This window comes from Pocillopora damicornis, chromosome 8, assembly GCF_964200805.1.
Source record: "Pocillopora damicornis chromosome 8, jaPocDami1.2, whole genome shotgun sequence".
Taxonomy (NCBI): Eukaryota; Metazoa; Cnidaria; class Anthozoa; order Scleractinia; family Pocilloporidae; genus Pocillopora; species Pocillopora damicornis.
In genome coordinates this window covers 7,439,015-7,454,397 of record NC_142677.1, presented here as the reverse complement: position 1 = coordinate 7,454,397, position 15,383 = coordinate 7,439,015, and the positions used below count along the sequence as shown (strand labels likewise).

Sequence of the window (15,383 nt, the reverse complement as noted above, 5' to 3'; positions counted from 1 at the left end):
GTTTACCTCTTGCTAAGTTGTACTGTAATTAATAATATACATGGAAAAATTACTCAGTTTTGATTGGTTATAACAAATGCAGTTTTCAGGTAATTCAGTGCAGAAGAGCGTTAATTCGGTGCAGAAGAGGGTTAATTCAGTGCAGAGAAAGAAACAAATCAGACATTCTGATTGGTCAATAATCAAAGAAACTCACAGATAGCCAATCAAATGCGAGCCTTGGATGTCGCAAAAAAATTTGCAAATTTGCGAGCGAAACAATGGCCGGCGTTTTAAGTAGGCTTTCTTTTGCCACCGCAGCTGAAAACCAGCTTAAACAACGAAAATAATGTAAAAAGCACTGCTTTTCATCGAAAGTGATTCGGACACAGACTGAACAATTCCTTGAACTGTTTAGCCGGACTTTGAACTTTTTTGCACCTTAAAGATGTGAGGATATCATTGCATAATCATAATCATAATTTATTATTGTTTTGATCGTACGCGGTTGTTTTGAGCGAACGCACGGTTTCAATAAATTATTTTTGCGCTTGATGCGCGCTTTGCTTATGTTTAATGGTATCCGGTCACTTCGCAAACGTGTCACTTCGCAAACTGTCACTTCGCAAACGTCCTCGGTCGATTCGCAAACGCATCCCAGTCGATTCGCAAACGTAATATGAATCAACGAAAATCAACAGAAGAGAATCAAGTTACTTTTAATCATTATAAATGATGAATTGATTGCGTGACTCGACTGATCGACGAGCAATGTAGAAAAATACACGCACAGTATCACTTTATTAAAACACTAAATGATCTACTAAACTATTCTCTAGTATTTACAAATATTTACAAATGTGATGGTTTCTGTGTGATTGACGACAACCGTGTAAGCTGGAACGCACGAAGTGAAGACAGGGTATTGAATACATATCCAAGATAGATGTAAAAGAGGAACAAGACACAAATTTACATCTATCTATGCTTCGATCGAAACCGCCTTAGAGTTGTTGAAGAATTAGACGTATTAACTGCTAAACGCTAATAATAATGTACAACTACGTAGTTTTGCACAGCAACAAGAAATGTATTTGATTTGAAGGCAATAACAGTCCCAAAGAAAGAACACTGTGTCGGAGGAAAAGGAGGATTGCAATGCCGTCCGAAGCGTAACAAGTCGCGTAGCAACAGAAGCAAACAAAACCCAAACTCCAACGGGTGATAAATGTGAAACCATGAAATTGCACAATTAGCAATAATATTTCATAAATATAGTGCATAACTCTGTATGAAGAATGGAAGTGTAATTATAAACTAAACTTAACTATTAGACTCTCGATTTGTTACTTATAAAGAAAAACCATGCAACAGCACCCATCAATCTACCCATCACATCTCTAAACTTCACAAATGTGCCAGTTCGCCGACATCAGAAATTAGAGTATTTGTTGGAGTTTAAGGCATTCTCTTTTCTCATCCGAAAAATCAAATAAATAACTGCTCCATATGATATATCTTTCAAGTATTGTTTGTCTAAAAAGATTCTTTCTGAGTTTTTTTTTTGATCGAAGGTTGAGTATCTTCGAATACCGGTCACTTCGCAAACGTATCTTCGATGTCCGTTTTTAAATATCTCGGCTAATACTGGACCAATTTCGGCAAAAAAACGGCTTGTTTTAAAGATCGTGTTAAACCAAATTGTTTTGAATCTGTCATTGTGACGCGCCATAAAAAAATAGTATGATATCCGTGTCCAAAAATCCACTAAGTTCAAATTTGGTGGACGCCATTTCTATTGTTACGTCGAAAACAATACGCTTCGAAGTCTTTTGTGCACAATTGATGTGATATTGATGTCATGATTACGATTGGCAATTAGTCCAGAACAATAGATGCCAGGACTGTAAACAGATCAATTAACTTTGCCCTCCCAAAAGAATGCTTTCACACGTGTCAAAGTAACCAATAAGCAGGTTTTTATTGAATTTTTCGATCCGCTACACGGGTATATAAGGGGCTACCTTGAAGCCCATTTCTTACCATTATTCAACCATTCAACTCAATACGAGCATACTTTTAAAATGTCTTCAGTGTATCTTTGTTTATCGTGTGATCGTCCTGTCACCACAAGGCAACAGGCCTTGCTGTGTGACAGCTGTGGCAACTGGTGCCATAGAACTTGTGGAACGGGAATAAGCCAGGACCAATACCGATCAGCTGTTAGATTGGATCAAAGCATTGATTGGAAATGCATGATCTGTTCAGAGGATTTTAATCCAAATTTGTCGCAAAGTACACCTGCGTATGGTAAGTACATTTTTTCCAACAACTAAGTAAAGTAAATGACCGGCTTGAGTTTTAGATAATGCAGTGAATAGGAATGGGTTAATGTTGTGTTAGAATATATTATAGTTTGTCATTAACGAAATTATGCTGTTCATTTCCAGACCCAATGGACACAATGATCAATAATGGCCTGTCTGAAGATGAAATTATGGCAGGTAAGAAATATAGATCATTGATAAATATTTAGGTTATAGTTACGTACTCACTTACTGGTTATTAATTAATTACTTAGTAACTTACCAGTTAGATAGTTACTTAGCTAACTAGATAGTTACATAGTTAATGGGCTAGTTGCTTAGTGACCTAATTAGATAGTTCCATACTTTATTGAGATAGTTACTTACTTAGTAACTTAGTTAGATAGTTACTTAGTAAATGGGATAGTTACTTCCTTAGTTAGCCATGGTAAGTAATAATTATTTAAACAATATATGAATACTGTTGAAGAATAATACAAATGATGTATGTATGGACAATTCAAAACACTATAATGAGTTATTCATGTGTCACAATATTATCAAAATTCAGCAGGGACACCAGATGAGCTGGCCATAGAGGGGTCTTCCGATCAAGTTGAATCAGAGGATGAGTTTTCCGGTGATGATGAATCCGAGGGTGAGTCATAATTATTATAAACTTAGTATATCAATAATGTTACTCACATGGACCTTTGCAAACAGTACACCATGGCAGATTAGTATTAGTGATTATAAGTTAAATTGTACTGCTTCATTGTATTGTTTGCTATTTTTACTTAGTGCTATTCTGTTATTTTGCAGCTGAGTCAGCACCCGTGATACATGAGGAATCTGTGATGGCTGACCCAATGCCTCAACCAGCTCCAGCCCCACCAACTGACCCAGCCTTGATAACCTTCCAGGTTATTGAGGGGGGATCAAGACGCCAAAACCAGCAACTGGTGGACAGCCGTGGGTATTCATACAACATTGCATCCAAAAGGTCCTACGCCACCTACTGGCAGTGCACACATCGCCCAAATAAAGACAACAAGTGCCTTGCTAGTGTAGTTCAGCGAAATGGCAACTTCACCATTGGCAGCCAACAACACAACCACAATGCTAAATCTGACAAGGCAGCAAAAATAAAGATAGTTGCTGCTATAAAGAAAAAAGCATTAGAGGAAAAGTTCATGCCTGCCTCCAAAATTGTTAATAAGGTAAATCAATCAGAATCTACCCTATTTACCCTATTTTTATGTATGGAAGTATCAGAACTTTATGTATGAGACCTATGAAGAGGACACCTTTATCCACCCTACGTGCAATTGGCTCCAGATGTTTAATGTATAATATTTGGAAAATGTTTAATGTATAATATTTTAAACCAACAGGTACTTATTAGAGAGCTAAATCCACAAAGACCATGTCCATCCCTACCAAAGCACTGTCACATGGCCCGTGCAGCAAATAGGCTTCGACAGAAAATGCGGCCAAAAGACCCCAAAGATTTAACTTTTGAGGTGCAGGCAGACTGTATCCCAAATGACTTCTTACAGGATGACATCAAAGTATGTACTGGTTTCTCTATGTTAAACAGTTATATTTTGTTTAATGTTAGTTATATAGAACAAGTACATACTTACATACATATTCTGCATACAAGTGAAATCATTTATGTTATATATGATTCATGTTATCATTTCTTTTTGTAGGTTCTTGAGAGACGCCACCTAATATTTGCCACCAGAGAACAATTGGAGACACTGACCAAAGCCAAGACATGGTATATGGATGCCACGTTCAAGCTTGTGCGTCGTCCCTTTTCCCAGCTGTTCACAATAAACGCCTTTGTGACATCTGGTGAATCCACTAAACAAGTTCCCCTGGTATTTGCACTGATGTCAGGCCGACGAAAAAAGGACTATAAAAAGGTATGATATCAGTATATAATATATAGAAACTACTGTACTGTCTTGTATGTATATAAACACAAGGCTGAAAGACCGAAATGTTCACTGAATAAACAGCGTTTTACATCTACAAGTTGCGTGGTTTTGCTTCATTATATTCAACGTATTATGTACCCACTTTAACTATTTGGATTTATCTGTTGTAGGTCCTGCAATCCATCATCAACAGCTTACCCATGAAGCCGACAGTCCGGAAAGTAACTGTCGACTTCGAGCAAGCTCTGTGGCAGGCTATCCAGGGGGTACTTCCTGATGTGACAATCCGAGGATGTGCCTTCCACTGGACACAAGCTGTGTGGAGAAAGGTAAGAAAGGTCTTGATAAAACAAGAGAAATGTCATGAATAATAATATTTCACAGATATGTTATATTTACTTAACTCTGTGAAGCGGTATTAAAGTACATTTTAGTTACATTAATACATGTGTATGTTAATCATTAATTTCTGTCTTGCTTGATAGGTACAGGAGATCGGGCTTGCGGCACAGTACCAAAAAGATGATGGAAGTCATAAATTTATACGGAAACTACTAGCATTGCCATTCCTTCCTGTAAAAGAAATCAAGTCCCAATTCAAGACCCTTTACAAAACAGCAGAAGAAGGCACCATCCCCCAAATGATGGAATTAGTTGAGAACATAAAAGCCCAGTGGATCAAGAACCCACTCTTCAAGCCACGAAGCTGGTGCGTCTACAGCCAGCCCATCCGAACAAATAATGACGTGGAAGGCTGGCACAATGCCATCAACAGACTTGCCAGAGGCAAGTCCGACCTGCCACTTTACATGCTAATAGAATTATTACACCGGGAGGCATTCTTGGTGTCAATAGTAAAGAAGCTAGTTTCTGATAATAAATTAAGTAGGGGGCAAAGGAGGAAATATAGGGTTTTACAGGGGAGGATTTTTGCTGAGTGGGAGAAGTATGAGAAGAGGGAGAAGAAGGATAGAAAATAATGAAGAAGCAAGCTAGACATTGAGACACTTCGAGACACTGAGTTAGATAAGATTTATTGAAAAGATTCCAAGAAGTTGGATGCCTGCCGAGCTTCCAAAGTGGCAAAAGTAAGCTTTCACGCTGATAAAACTTACTACATTACTTCTTAATTTTATAACTTTCTTCGATAACAGATTGTAAAGAAACATAATATGAAGTTATATCAACCTTTTTAAAAATAAGTCGAAGACGTTTGCGAAGACTTGGATGCGTTTGCGAAGTGACAAAGGACGTTTGCGAAGTGACAGTTTGCGAAGTGACACGTTTGCGAAGTGACCGGTATTCATGTTTAATTATGATAAGCCATCTCGTATTTTTCCATGTATATCATTTACACGTAATCACATGATTTTTCTCGTGCAATTTGGAATAAACAAACACTTGTGAATTTTTTTAAAAACCACAAATTGCACTCGCCCTACGGGCTCGTGCAATTTGACGCTTCTGAAACAGACTCAAAAGAGGTCATCAACAAAGAGAAGCGCACCACAAAGGATCCGGGAAAGAAGAAGAGGTGAGTAGTTTCTTCTCTGGGTTTTCTCTTACGCTAAGGCGCAGAAAAATTCAAACCTTTTTTTACCAATCATCGCTTCAGTATATAATTCAAATCGCGTTTCGGTAAAACAATGACTGTGGCATTCATCGCCTAAAAACCCTCGCGCCGGTTCCTCCCTCGAATAACATTTCGAAGTGTTCGTATTCTTCAAGTTATTTGTTCTCCTATCGTTTTACGAGTTTAACACAGTCGTGGTGTTAAGGGAAAAGAAGTTACCTAACGGATTTTGTTTTGCCTAGAGTTTTCAATTGATGGTGAACGGCGTGAACAAGTTTTTACCTCTTTCTGTCGTCAGTTAACAATCGCAGAATTTACTCTATTCATTTAAAGAATCGCACTCTTTCGTTGATGTGTTGTCTTTTTCAGTCATATATTCACCACTTGGAGGGTTTATTTAAAACCAACATAATGACCAGCTTCCAGTTGACTTGTTAGCTCAGTTTGTAGAGGGCTGCACCTGTATCGCAGAGTTGATGGGTTGAAATCCCGTAAGAGCCTGAATTTTTTTCAGGTTTTATTTTTACTATCAGTTAAATAGTATTCATAACTGCGAGGATCGCTTTCACGTTATCATCGTCTACTTTTTCAACAATGCACGCACACTAAACTCCTTCTTCATCGACTGCTTCGGCTTTGAAGCCCACAGTTTGTGGAAGCGCCATCACGTTTTAAGTTAACCGAGCGTTTAGCTCATGCGATCAAAACAGGTTTGCGATCGATAGAGCCGGTCAACTTGTTTTGATGAATCTGCAATCGGTCGCTAGGATACTTAGTGGTGTCCAGTGTCCCTGGGTAATTCTAGCGCCTCATTGCGCATGTGTCGATTAAAACCGGAATTCTCAATGAATTACACACTTGGTCCGTGTTGAAGCCGTAATGTAATCATTTCTTAAACCGCAGTTCACATATACATGATTTTTCATATATTTGAAGTCATTAAAGGGGCCTTTTCGGTGGGTAATGACTTTCTCAACCAGTGTTGATCCGTTGACTTCCTTCTGTTTAACTTCGATGACGGAAAAGCGTAAAGACAGCAATGTTAACAAAAGCATAAAAAAACAAAAGGTGACGGAAATCCCATAGTCCCATAACAAGGAAAATAAAGGAAAACTAACTAAGCAAAATTCTGCTGTTGAAGTGAATACTTCTTCCGAAGCGAGAAACTTCCGAGGAGAATATTCGCTTCTCGTTCTAAAGATGGAATCTTCGAGAGCTTCGTGATGACACCAAGCTGAACGGACGCGGCTCCGAGCTCTCTCTATGAAACTTTCAAAATTTTGATCCTTAATAGGTTACTATGACCGCGTTATAATCTTTTGAGTTTCTTAATTGGTGACAAGCGAATGTCTGCTAGACGAACAAGGTCGAAAGCAAAGCAACGAACCGAAATGCCCGACACTGAAGCGAAGCTAGACGCAGTACTTGCAAAGATGGACGAATTGCTCGCCGCTAAAGATGAACAAGAGTCGAAGTTGAACGCCATCCTGATGAAGCTAGAAAGTTTGGAAAAAAGTCAAAAGAAAACCGCTCAGGATGTCGACGAATTGAAAGATAGTTATAAACTTTTAGACCACGATGTGACCGAGGTTAAAAGCGCTCTTGCAGAGAAGGCGAACCGCTAAGAGATAGACGCCCTGAACAAGAAAATTGAAGACTTGGAGAACAGGTCCAAGAGGAATAACGTGGTCATATGGGGTTTAAAGGAAGGCGCCGAAAAAGATTGCAGCTCCGTAGAAGAATTCTTAGAGGAAGAACTTTTCAGTAAGCACATGGGCCTCGATAATATTGAAGTCATGCGAGCGCACCGTACGAAGATCAACCAAGCGGCTGCGAGCGCTACCGCTCCGCAGTCAAGGCCTATCCATGTCTACTTACTTAGATATCTTGATAAAGGACGAATTTTAAAGGCTGCAGCGAACACCCTGAAAGATAACCCTTTCTGCGACAGTCAGATATTCATATCCGACGACGTGTCAAAATCAGTTCGAAGTGAAAGAGCCAAACTACGGAAAGATCATTTAAAGCAACTTAAAGAAAGAGAAGGAGTCCAGTTCGCGTTCATCCCATGGTCAGTTCCCGCGCAGATACTGTATAAAGAAATCGATTCTGAAGGTCTCAAGTCCTTTAAAATCAGACATGAGTAATCCTTATGTTGCTGTTTTGTTGTCATTATATACTGCGTAATTGTATTTATAGCTAAATGAACTGTATGATTTATAGTTTTGTTTACAATTTCGGCGCAGGCAAAACTGCTTGTCACTTTTAATACCATAGTATAATACAACCATTTGCCATGGAGATCTCGGCGAAAGTGTGCAGCAACCGAGATGGTAAGTGCGCTTTCGTTTGTTTGTATATTTTGTGTGTTGTTGTTTTGTGTCTGTGTTGTACTTCTTGTTCAAAACTTAAATTATTCTCTTACTACTTTTACATTTGTTTTGCTATTCTATTCATTTTCCGAGCAAATAGCACCTATTATAAATGTGATAACACTTAATTATTCTTGCATTAAGAATGCATAATTCGAAAGCTAAGCCTGAAAGCATCAAATTTCTTTCCTTGAATGTTAGAGGCCTAAGCAACTTTCATAAACGTAGGGCAATTTTTTCCTGGTGTAGAAAGCAAAAAGCCGATTTAATATTTTTACAAGAAACTCATTCCACAACAGAACGACAGGATCAGTGGCGAAAAGAGTGGGGCGCTTCTATTTTATTTTCACACGGCAGTACAAATGCTAGAGGTGTTGCAATTCTCATAAAGAATAGTTTGAACATTATTATTCAACAAAGTGAAATAAGTTCGGATGGCAGGTTTATTGTTCTAAAAGCTGCTATTAACAATGAGATATACATAATTGCAAACATATATGGCCCAAACAAAGACGCCGATGCTGTCAAGTTTTATCGTAATTTATCAAAATTATTAAGAAATGACGAATTTGGTAATGAAGAAAACATTATTATAGGTGGAGATTTTAATTGTCCTCTCGACATCACACTTGACAAAAAAGGTGGTTTACCGATTCCTCGAAAATATGTAATCAACTCTATAGATGAATTGCAAAATGAATTCAGTCTGCACGACATTTGGCGCCTAAAAAACCCAACATTGCAAAGCTTTACCTGGGGGCGTTGGAAATGTCCCCATCTCAGAGACAGGCAGTGATTACTCTTACTGAGAAACAGGACAAGGATAGGACTTACTTAGAAAATTGGAGGCCAATATCCTTGACTAACGTCGACGCCAAAATTGCGTCCAAAGTTATAGCGACCCGTATTGTCAAAGTTTTACCCGAAATCATTCATAGCAATCAAACTGGGTACGTTTCAGGTCGCTACATAGGGGAAGCCGCAAGATCAATTCTAGATATAATGGATTACACGAAAACTTATGAAATCCCTGGATTGCAACTTTTTATAGATTTTGAGAAAGCTTTTGATAGTCTGGAGTGGAATTTTATGTTCAAATGCTTAGAAGTCTTTGGATTTGGATCCAGTCTTACAAGATGGATAGAAACCTTTTACAGTAACATAACAAGTTGTATTATCAACAATGGAACGCTCTCAGCTAGCTTTGAAATAAATCGAGGTGTAAGGCAGGGAGACCTCCTTTCTCCTTACTTGTTTATCATTGCTATGGAACTACTAGCAGTCGCTATTCGCTCATGTTCAGAAATAGATGGAATCAAAATAGATGAAAAAGAATTCAAAATGGTACAGTATGCAGATGATTTAACAGCTTTTGTGTCGGATATCAGATCTGCTCAATACCTTTTTAAGTTACTTGATCAATTCCAAAAATGTTCTGGCCTAAAGGTGAATTATACAAAAACCGAAGCAATGTGGATTGGCTCCTCCCGTAATAACATCGAAACACCTCTAGCATTGAAATGGCGTAAAACTGTAAAAGCTTTAGGGGTTCACTTTAGTTACAATAACGAAGAATCAGTGCAAAAGAATTTCTACGATAAGCTCAAAGGAATTAAATCTCAGATACGCTTGTGGAGTTGGAGAGGCCTCTCTCTGTTTGGTAAAGTTACAATTATTAAGAGTTTACTACTTCCTAAAGTTTTATACATCTCGTCAATTCTTCCTTCTCCTTTGGAGTTCATAAAGGCCCTTCAATCAATTATATATAATTTTCTTTGGAAGGGTCCTGATAAAATCGCCAGGACAGCAGTAATAAATGATGTTGAATTTGGTGGCCTAAAGGTAACTGATTTTACAACGTCAATTATGTCACTCCGACTTTCATGGATTGGAAGATTTCTAAGCGATAATTTTTATCCCTGGAAAGCGTATCTATTACATTTACTAAAACCTTTTGGTGGCGAATTTTTTCTTCATTGTGATTATAATATTAATGACTATAACATTTCCCCAATATTTTATAAGGAGATGTTACACTGGTGGTCAGATTTTCGTTCTAAATTTGATCTTGTAAGTCTACGTGAAACAATCATCTGGAACAATCATAACATTAGAGTAAACGGCAAACCTTTATTCTATTATAATTATAATAGCGCAAATATTATTCTTTTAAGCGACTTAAAATTTGATTTGAGTAACACAGAGTCCTTTAACCTTGCAAAACGTAATGGTTTAAAAGATTCCAACTTTCTGACCTGGACTGGTGTTCGTTGCGCAGTACCAAGTCATCTAAGAATTCGATGCCACGAAATTAAGAAAGATCATGTCATCACTGCAATTTAAAATCGGTGATAAAATCTTTGATCCAGCACTTAGGAAGTCTAGGGATTTCTACGGTTTGCTTATATCCAGTAAGGCGACAGAGTCCAGAGGCTTCACAAAGTTGAAATCTAAATTTTCTATTGATGATGTGGAAACAAAAAAGGCCTTCTCATTAATAAGGTCCTGTATCTGCGAGACATATGTGCAATGCTTTCAATTTAAAATACTAAATGACATTTTATTCACAAATTCCCGCTTAGCTAAGATAGGTTTAATACAAAGCGATCTTTGCACTTTTTGCAATACTAGTGCGGAAACAATTGATCACTTATTCTTTTACTGTGTTTACTCACATGCATTTTGGGAAGAATTTGAATCTTATTGGATCGCTATAGCCAAAGAACAAAGGAAACTTGAGTTAAAGACTATTTTAATTGGTGTCACAGATACTAATTGTTCTTTATTTAATTACTTAATCGTTTTAGGTAAGCTACATTTATGGAATTGCCGTAGGAATAATAGTCTTCCTTTTTTCCCTTCGTATAAGGAACTAGTTAAAAGAAAATATGAAACTGAATGTCACATTGCGGCTAAGTTTAATGATAGGAAGATGCTAGAGGCTAAATGGAAACCCATTTTGAATTATAATTTAATAGATACATAGGTGTGTAAGCGAAAAAAAAAACTGTAAAAAGTAGGGTAAGAATTGCAGTCTAAGGAAGTATTATATAGTAAGTAGAATAAGTAACGTCTTGTAGGTGGTATTGTAAGTAGTGTTCGTCTTGTTTTGCAACAAAAAAAACAAAAACAAAAACAAACAAAAAACAAAAACAAAAACAAAAACAAAACAAAACAAAACAAAAAGATGGAATCTCGCCAACCTTACATGCGGTCTCGTCGTCTGCCAATTCTTCATCACTGCTTGGGGAATCGTACTCTAACATGCCATCTTCCTCTTGGTCTTTTTCTTGCTGCTCCTCGAGGTCAGAGCGTTCGAGGCTGACCGGCTCATCCGGCTGAATTTCCCTCTGATAGAGGAACGATGGGAGAGTTCCAGCTCTTTACATTGTTGTCTCCTGTCTGACAGAACGCTGACGCACTGAAGCACCAAATGTTTGCGTTTAGTCCCTCATCGTCTGTGCGCTCTAATGTTCCTTCGGTACAGTTGGTGACGGTTGAATTACTGGTATGGCTGACAGAATCATAGCACGTTCGGACACAGCATATCAAGACTTCAGATTTGTAAAATAGTACGCCGCCCAATGGGTTGTCCTCTTTAAGCCTTCCTTGGCTGCGTTTCCAAAGTTTCTCGCGTAGTTCAGAACTGTGCAAAGTGGATCTTTGTGATGCACAACCGAGTGAATATTCTCCACGTCTAGTTTCATACAACTCAACAGGTTAAGAAAGTCATATCCGTATTATTCTGAGACTCACTAGAGGTTTCCAACGCCGTATTTAAGTATTTCAATCGACACAACAGTCTTAGATGCCACTTTACCGTGTGGGCCCTTGGTGTATTGGTAACCTCGCTTCTGATAGAAGTTTCATTTAACTTTAACTTTATTGAAATTTGTTACACGTACAGAATAGTATCGGCAATTGGAGAAGAAAACAGGACGATGTCTCAATTGATATTCAACCCCAATAAATATTAACAAAATAGTAGTAATAATTATAATCGTGAAAGTAGTAATAAAACTAGCAATAATTATCACATGATATTAATTACAACCGAGTCAATTTGAGAATGGGTTCATTAACTTACACCCTCACGACTTGGAAGAACACAGGACAAAACTTGTAACGAGTCGGAATAGGTGCCTTGTAGTGCTACTCGTTGATATCTATCAGAAAGATAGCTCTGAAACCAGTTTATTTGCTGCCCAGGTATTCCGAATCGAGATAGCTTATTCAGCAAGACACAATGAGGGACTTTGTCGAATGCTTTAGAAGAAGTCCAAATAAGCTATGTCAATCTCCTTGCCTTTGGCTAAGGTTTGAATCACTTGGTGATAGACCTGGAGGAGCTGAGTAACAGTGGATCTTCCTCTAAGAAAACCATGCTGCAGATGGTAGAGTTGTGGCGAGATGAAGGTATAGAAGTTGTTAAAGACACATCTTTCTAGGCATTTGGATATAATACACAGTAATGAAATTGGGCGGTAGTTTTTGGGTAATGTGGGATCATCGGATTTGTAGACAGGACATACATAGACAGGACATACATTAACCAATTTCTACTGATCGGGAAACTTGCCGAGAGACGACGATAATAATAATAATAATAATAATAATAATAAAAATAATGATCTTTATTTATTAAAAAGAAACACGTCCAGAAGCAAAACGTCTGGACTTACAATTTCCTACATATATCTATCTATTATGTATATACAAGACTAAGTAACTACACAAATTCGAAAAGACATCTATTGAAAAAGCAACCTTTAAAGCGTTCGGTTCTGACTGGAGGCAGGATGTAATTATGTCCTCTTTTCCTGAGGCTCCTAGCTCTCTGAGCTGGTAAAAGTTCATGTAATGGATTTGCGCTGTCAGAGGTTATCTCGTCCCAAAGATAGGTTAAACAAACGGCAGATGGGAGAGGCAATTTCAGGTGCAGTTTCCTTCAGCAATCTACCAGGAATGTTGTCGGGTTCATGTGCTTTGTTTACATCAATGTCTGCCAGAACTTTAATTACCTCTGAAATTGTAAGGCGGATTTCACTTAAATGATGAACCGGTATGGTAGATGGCCCTTGGTAAGATTCAGAAGTACCATCGTTAGGACTGAATACTGATTGAAAAAAGTTGTTAAGTAAGTCTGTTTTCCCTTTGTTGTTCGTGACAAAGCGTTGACCATCCCTCAAGAAACCAGGTGACCGGTTTTGTTTGGTCATAGATTTAACTAAAGACCAGAAGCGTCTGGTATTAGTGAGAAGCGAATCCTTCAGTTTAGCTTTTTCTTCATCTTAATCATTGCTTTAACCTCGCGTCTTGCTTGTCTAAACCGGTCGTGGTCTAGAGTACTTCCACGTTTGATAACCACTTTTCTCGATTTGTTCTTTACTTTAATTAGATTCATCAGAAGAAGATTCATTCCTCCACAGTAACCGAAGAGTGTCGCTGACCAGCCCGACCGCCTCTTGAATACTAGACAGCTTGTACGCCTGGTACTTTTCATGGGATGAGAAGGCTTTGTAAATCTTGCCCAATGCAATAAAAAATTAAGCGGTTTACGAAGTTAAGATCTTGAGAGCTAATGTCAGCATGCATCAGACAAACAGCGACAAGTCACCCAAAATTTGCTTTCCCTCCTACTTTCATATTTTGTAGCCCAATACCTCCTAATAATTGTGGTGTAGTTTTTTTGTGAAAATTTATTTTAGTTTTCGAGAAATGATTTTTTTCGTTTGATCGCTCAAATATGCAAAATTAATTTTCACCGTGAATATTACCCAAGTTGTGTGACCTCATGTAACGAATATACTTGACCTCCGGTATTTCTGTCAACAGAATCCTTTCTTTTATCATCTAAACTTAATCCCCTGTCATTATTGAAGCTACAAAGTAATATTTATTTTTTGGTGAATATTTTTGTCCGACATACTTTTCCTATGTCGAACGGTAGCATCAAAACAAAGACAGTTTTAACGATGACCGATATGAAAGACAAAAGAATGGTTAAAAAGTTACTGTAAAAATTTCTTTGTGTATTTGAATTGTTTTATCTTGAGACGAACTCAAAGTCCATCAAAATTTACTCGCTAGCGACTATGAAATATACATGGTGTGCCTACTTGTCGCCACCGTTTACTAGCATAAATCACTACAATTTGCAAAATACTCTAACATAATACTCTTACCTTGTTTATTTATATCCATCTTTAAGTTTTTGGCATTTACTATTTTAGAATTCATGAATCGCATTCTCTTTTCATCCTTGTAAAGAGATATTACACAGTTCTTTCACTAAAATCTTTATCGTGAGGTCAACATGATTTCTGTGAGTTTGAAACTTCATTCTACATAAGAACACTTTACTTACCATGTGTTTTAACCTTTACCTCTCACGATTTCATGAGTTATTCTCCTTACTGTCTGCCATACAATTTAATTGGTGTTAGTTTGGGGAATTTGGAATTTAATCAGCCAATAATCCCCAAATTGATATTTCATTACCTGTCGACATGATATTGTACCGATAGTCGACTCTAATATATGAAAGTCATATATTTGAACTGCGGATAAAGACGTGAATATTTAAACGATCTTTGCACTACTTTGAACCCATGACCCCTGCGATACCGGTGCAGTGCTCCACCAACTAAGTTAACAGGTCTGAATTTTTTTCAGGTCTTATTTTCACTACTGCGTATTCATGTCTTTATCCGCAGTTCAAATATATGACTTTCACATATTCGCTGGCGTTAATTCATCACTTTACGGGTTTATTTGGAACCAACTTGATGACCAGCTCCCAGTTGGCTTGTTAGCTCAACTGATACTCGAAATCGACGCATTCCACGACCACCTCAATGGACAAAACACTGACATACAGTATACTAGAGAGGTCTAAGAAAATAGTAACCTACCTTTCCTTGACTGCCTGGTAATCCGGATCGAGACCGACCAATCATGACCGACCTACACCTCTTTGAGCATTACAGCCAATAACGTTACGGAAAAACTGACCGATCGATATCAGTTTAAACAAACCGGACAAAGAATCCCCGGGTTCAAACCATCTACTGAACTTTCATTAAGTTATATATTATCCAACTGCCTTAGTCGTTTTCATGCACTTCTCGTGAGGCGGGAAAAGCGAAGCAAACAGAGAAGCGGTTTCGTAACAGGTCTTGCGTAATGCTCTCGTCGGATTGGC

At 37.9% G+C, this 15,383-nt stretch overlaps 1 protein-coding gene and 1 pseudogene across 2 annotated transcripts; both read left to right on the top strand.

The window, feature by feature from the left end:
- The first annotated feature begins 563 nt into the window (after positions 1-563).
- LOC113680924 (uncharacterized) lies at positions 564-5,532 on the top strand. Its single transcript, XM_089214184.1, has 6 exons — positions 564-2,943; positions 3,108-3,505; positions 3,680-3,856; positions 4,001-4,219; positions 4,405-4,563; positions 4,720-5,532. The coding sequence occupies exons 2-6, from the start codon at positions 3,143-3,145 to the stop codon at positions 5,212-5,214; spliced, it is 1,413 nt and encodes a 470-aa protein (XP_089070310.1). The 5' UTR covers positions 564-2,943; positions 3,108-3,142; the 3' UTR covers positions 5,215-5,532.
- A 1,666-nt stretch (positions 5,533-7,198) lies between these two features.
- On the top strand, positions 7,199-8,937 carry LOC149041216 (uncharacterized; annotated as a pseudogene). The gene has a single exon (XR_016189199.1). The product of XR_016189199.1 is annotated as an uncharacterized LOC149041216 (transcript).
- The last annotated feature ends 6,446 nt before the right edge of the window (positions 8,938-15,383 follow it).

What these genes read in the sequence shown, in the direction of transcription:
- LOC113680924 (XM_089214184.1), top strand. Translation starts at nt 3,143, where the DNA reads ATGGCTGACCCAATGCCTCAACCAGCTCCAGCCCCACCAACTGACCCA. An exon ending in CCTCCAAAATTGTTAATAAG is followed by an intron (nt 3,506 to 3,679) that starts GTAAATCAATCA and finishes TTAAACCAACAG; the next exon opens with GTACTTATTAGAGAGCTAAA. An exon ending in GAAAAAAGGACTATAAAAAG is followed by an intron (nt 4,220 to 4,404) that starts GTATGATATCAG and finishes TATCTGTTGTAG; the next exon opens with GTCCTGCAATCCATCATCAA.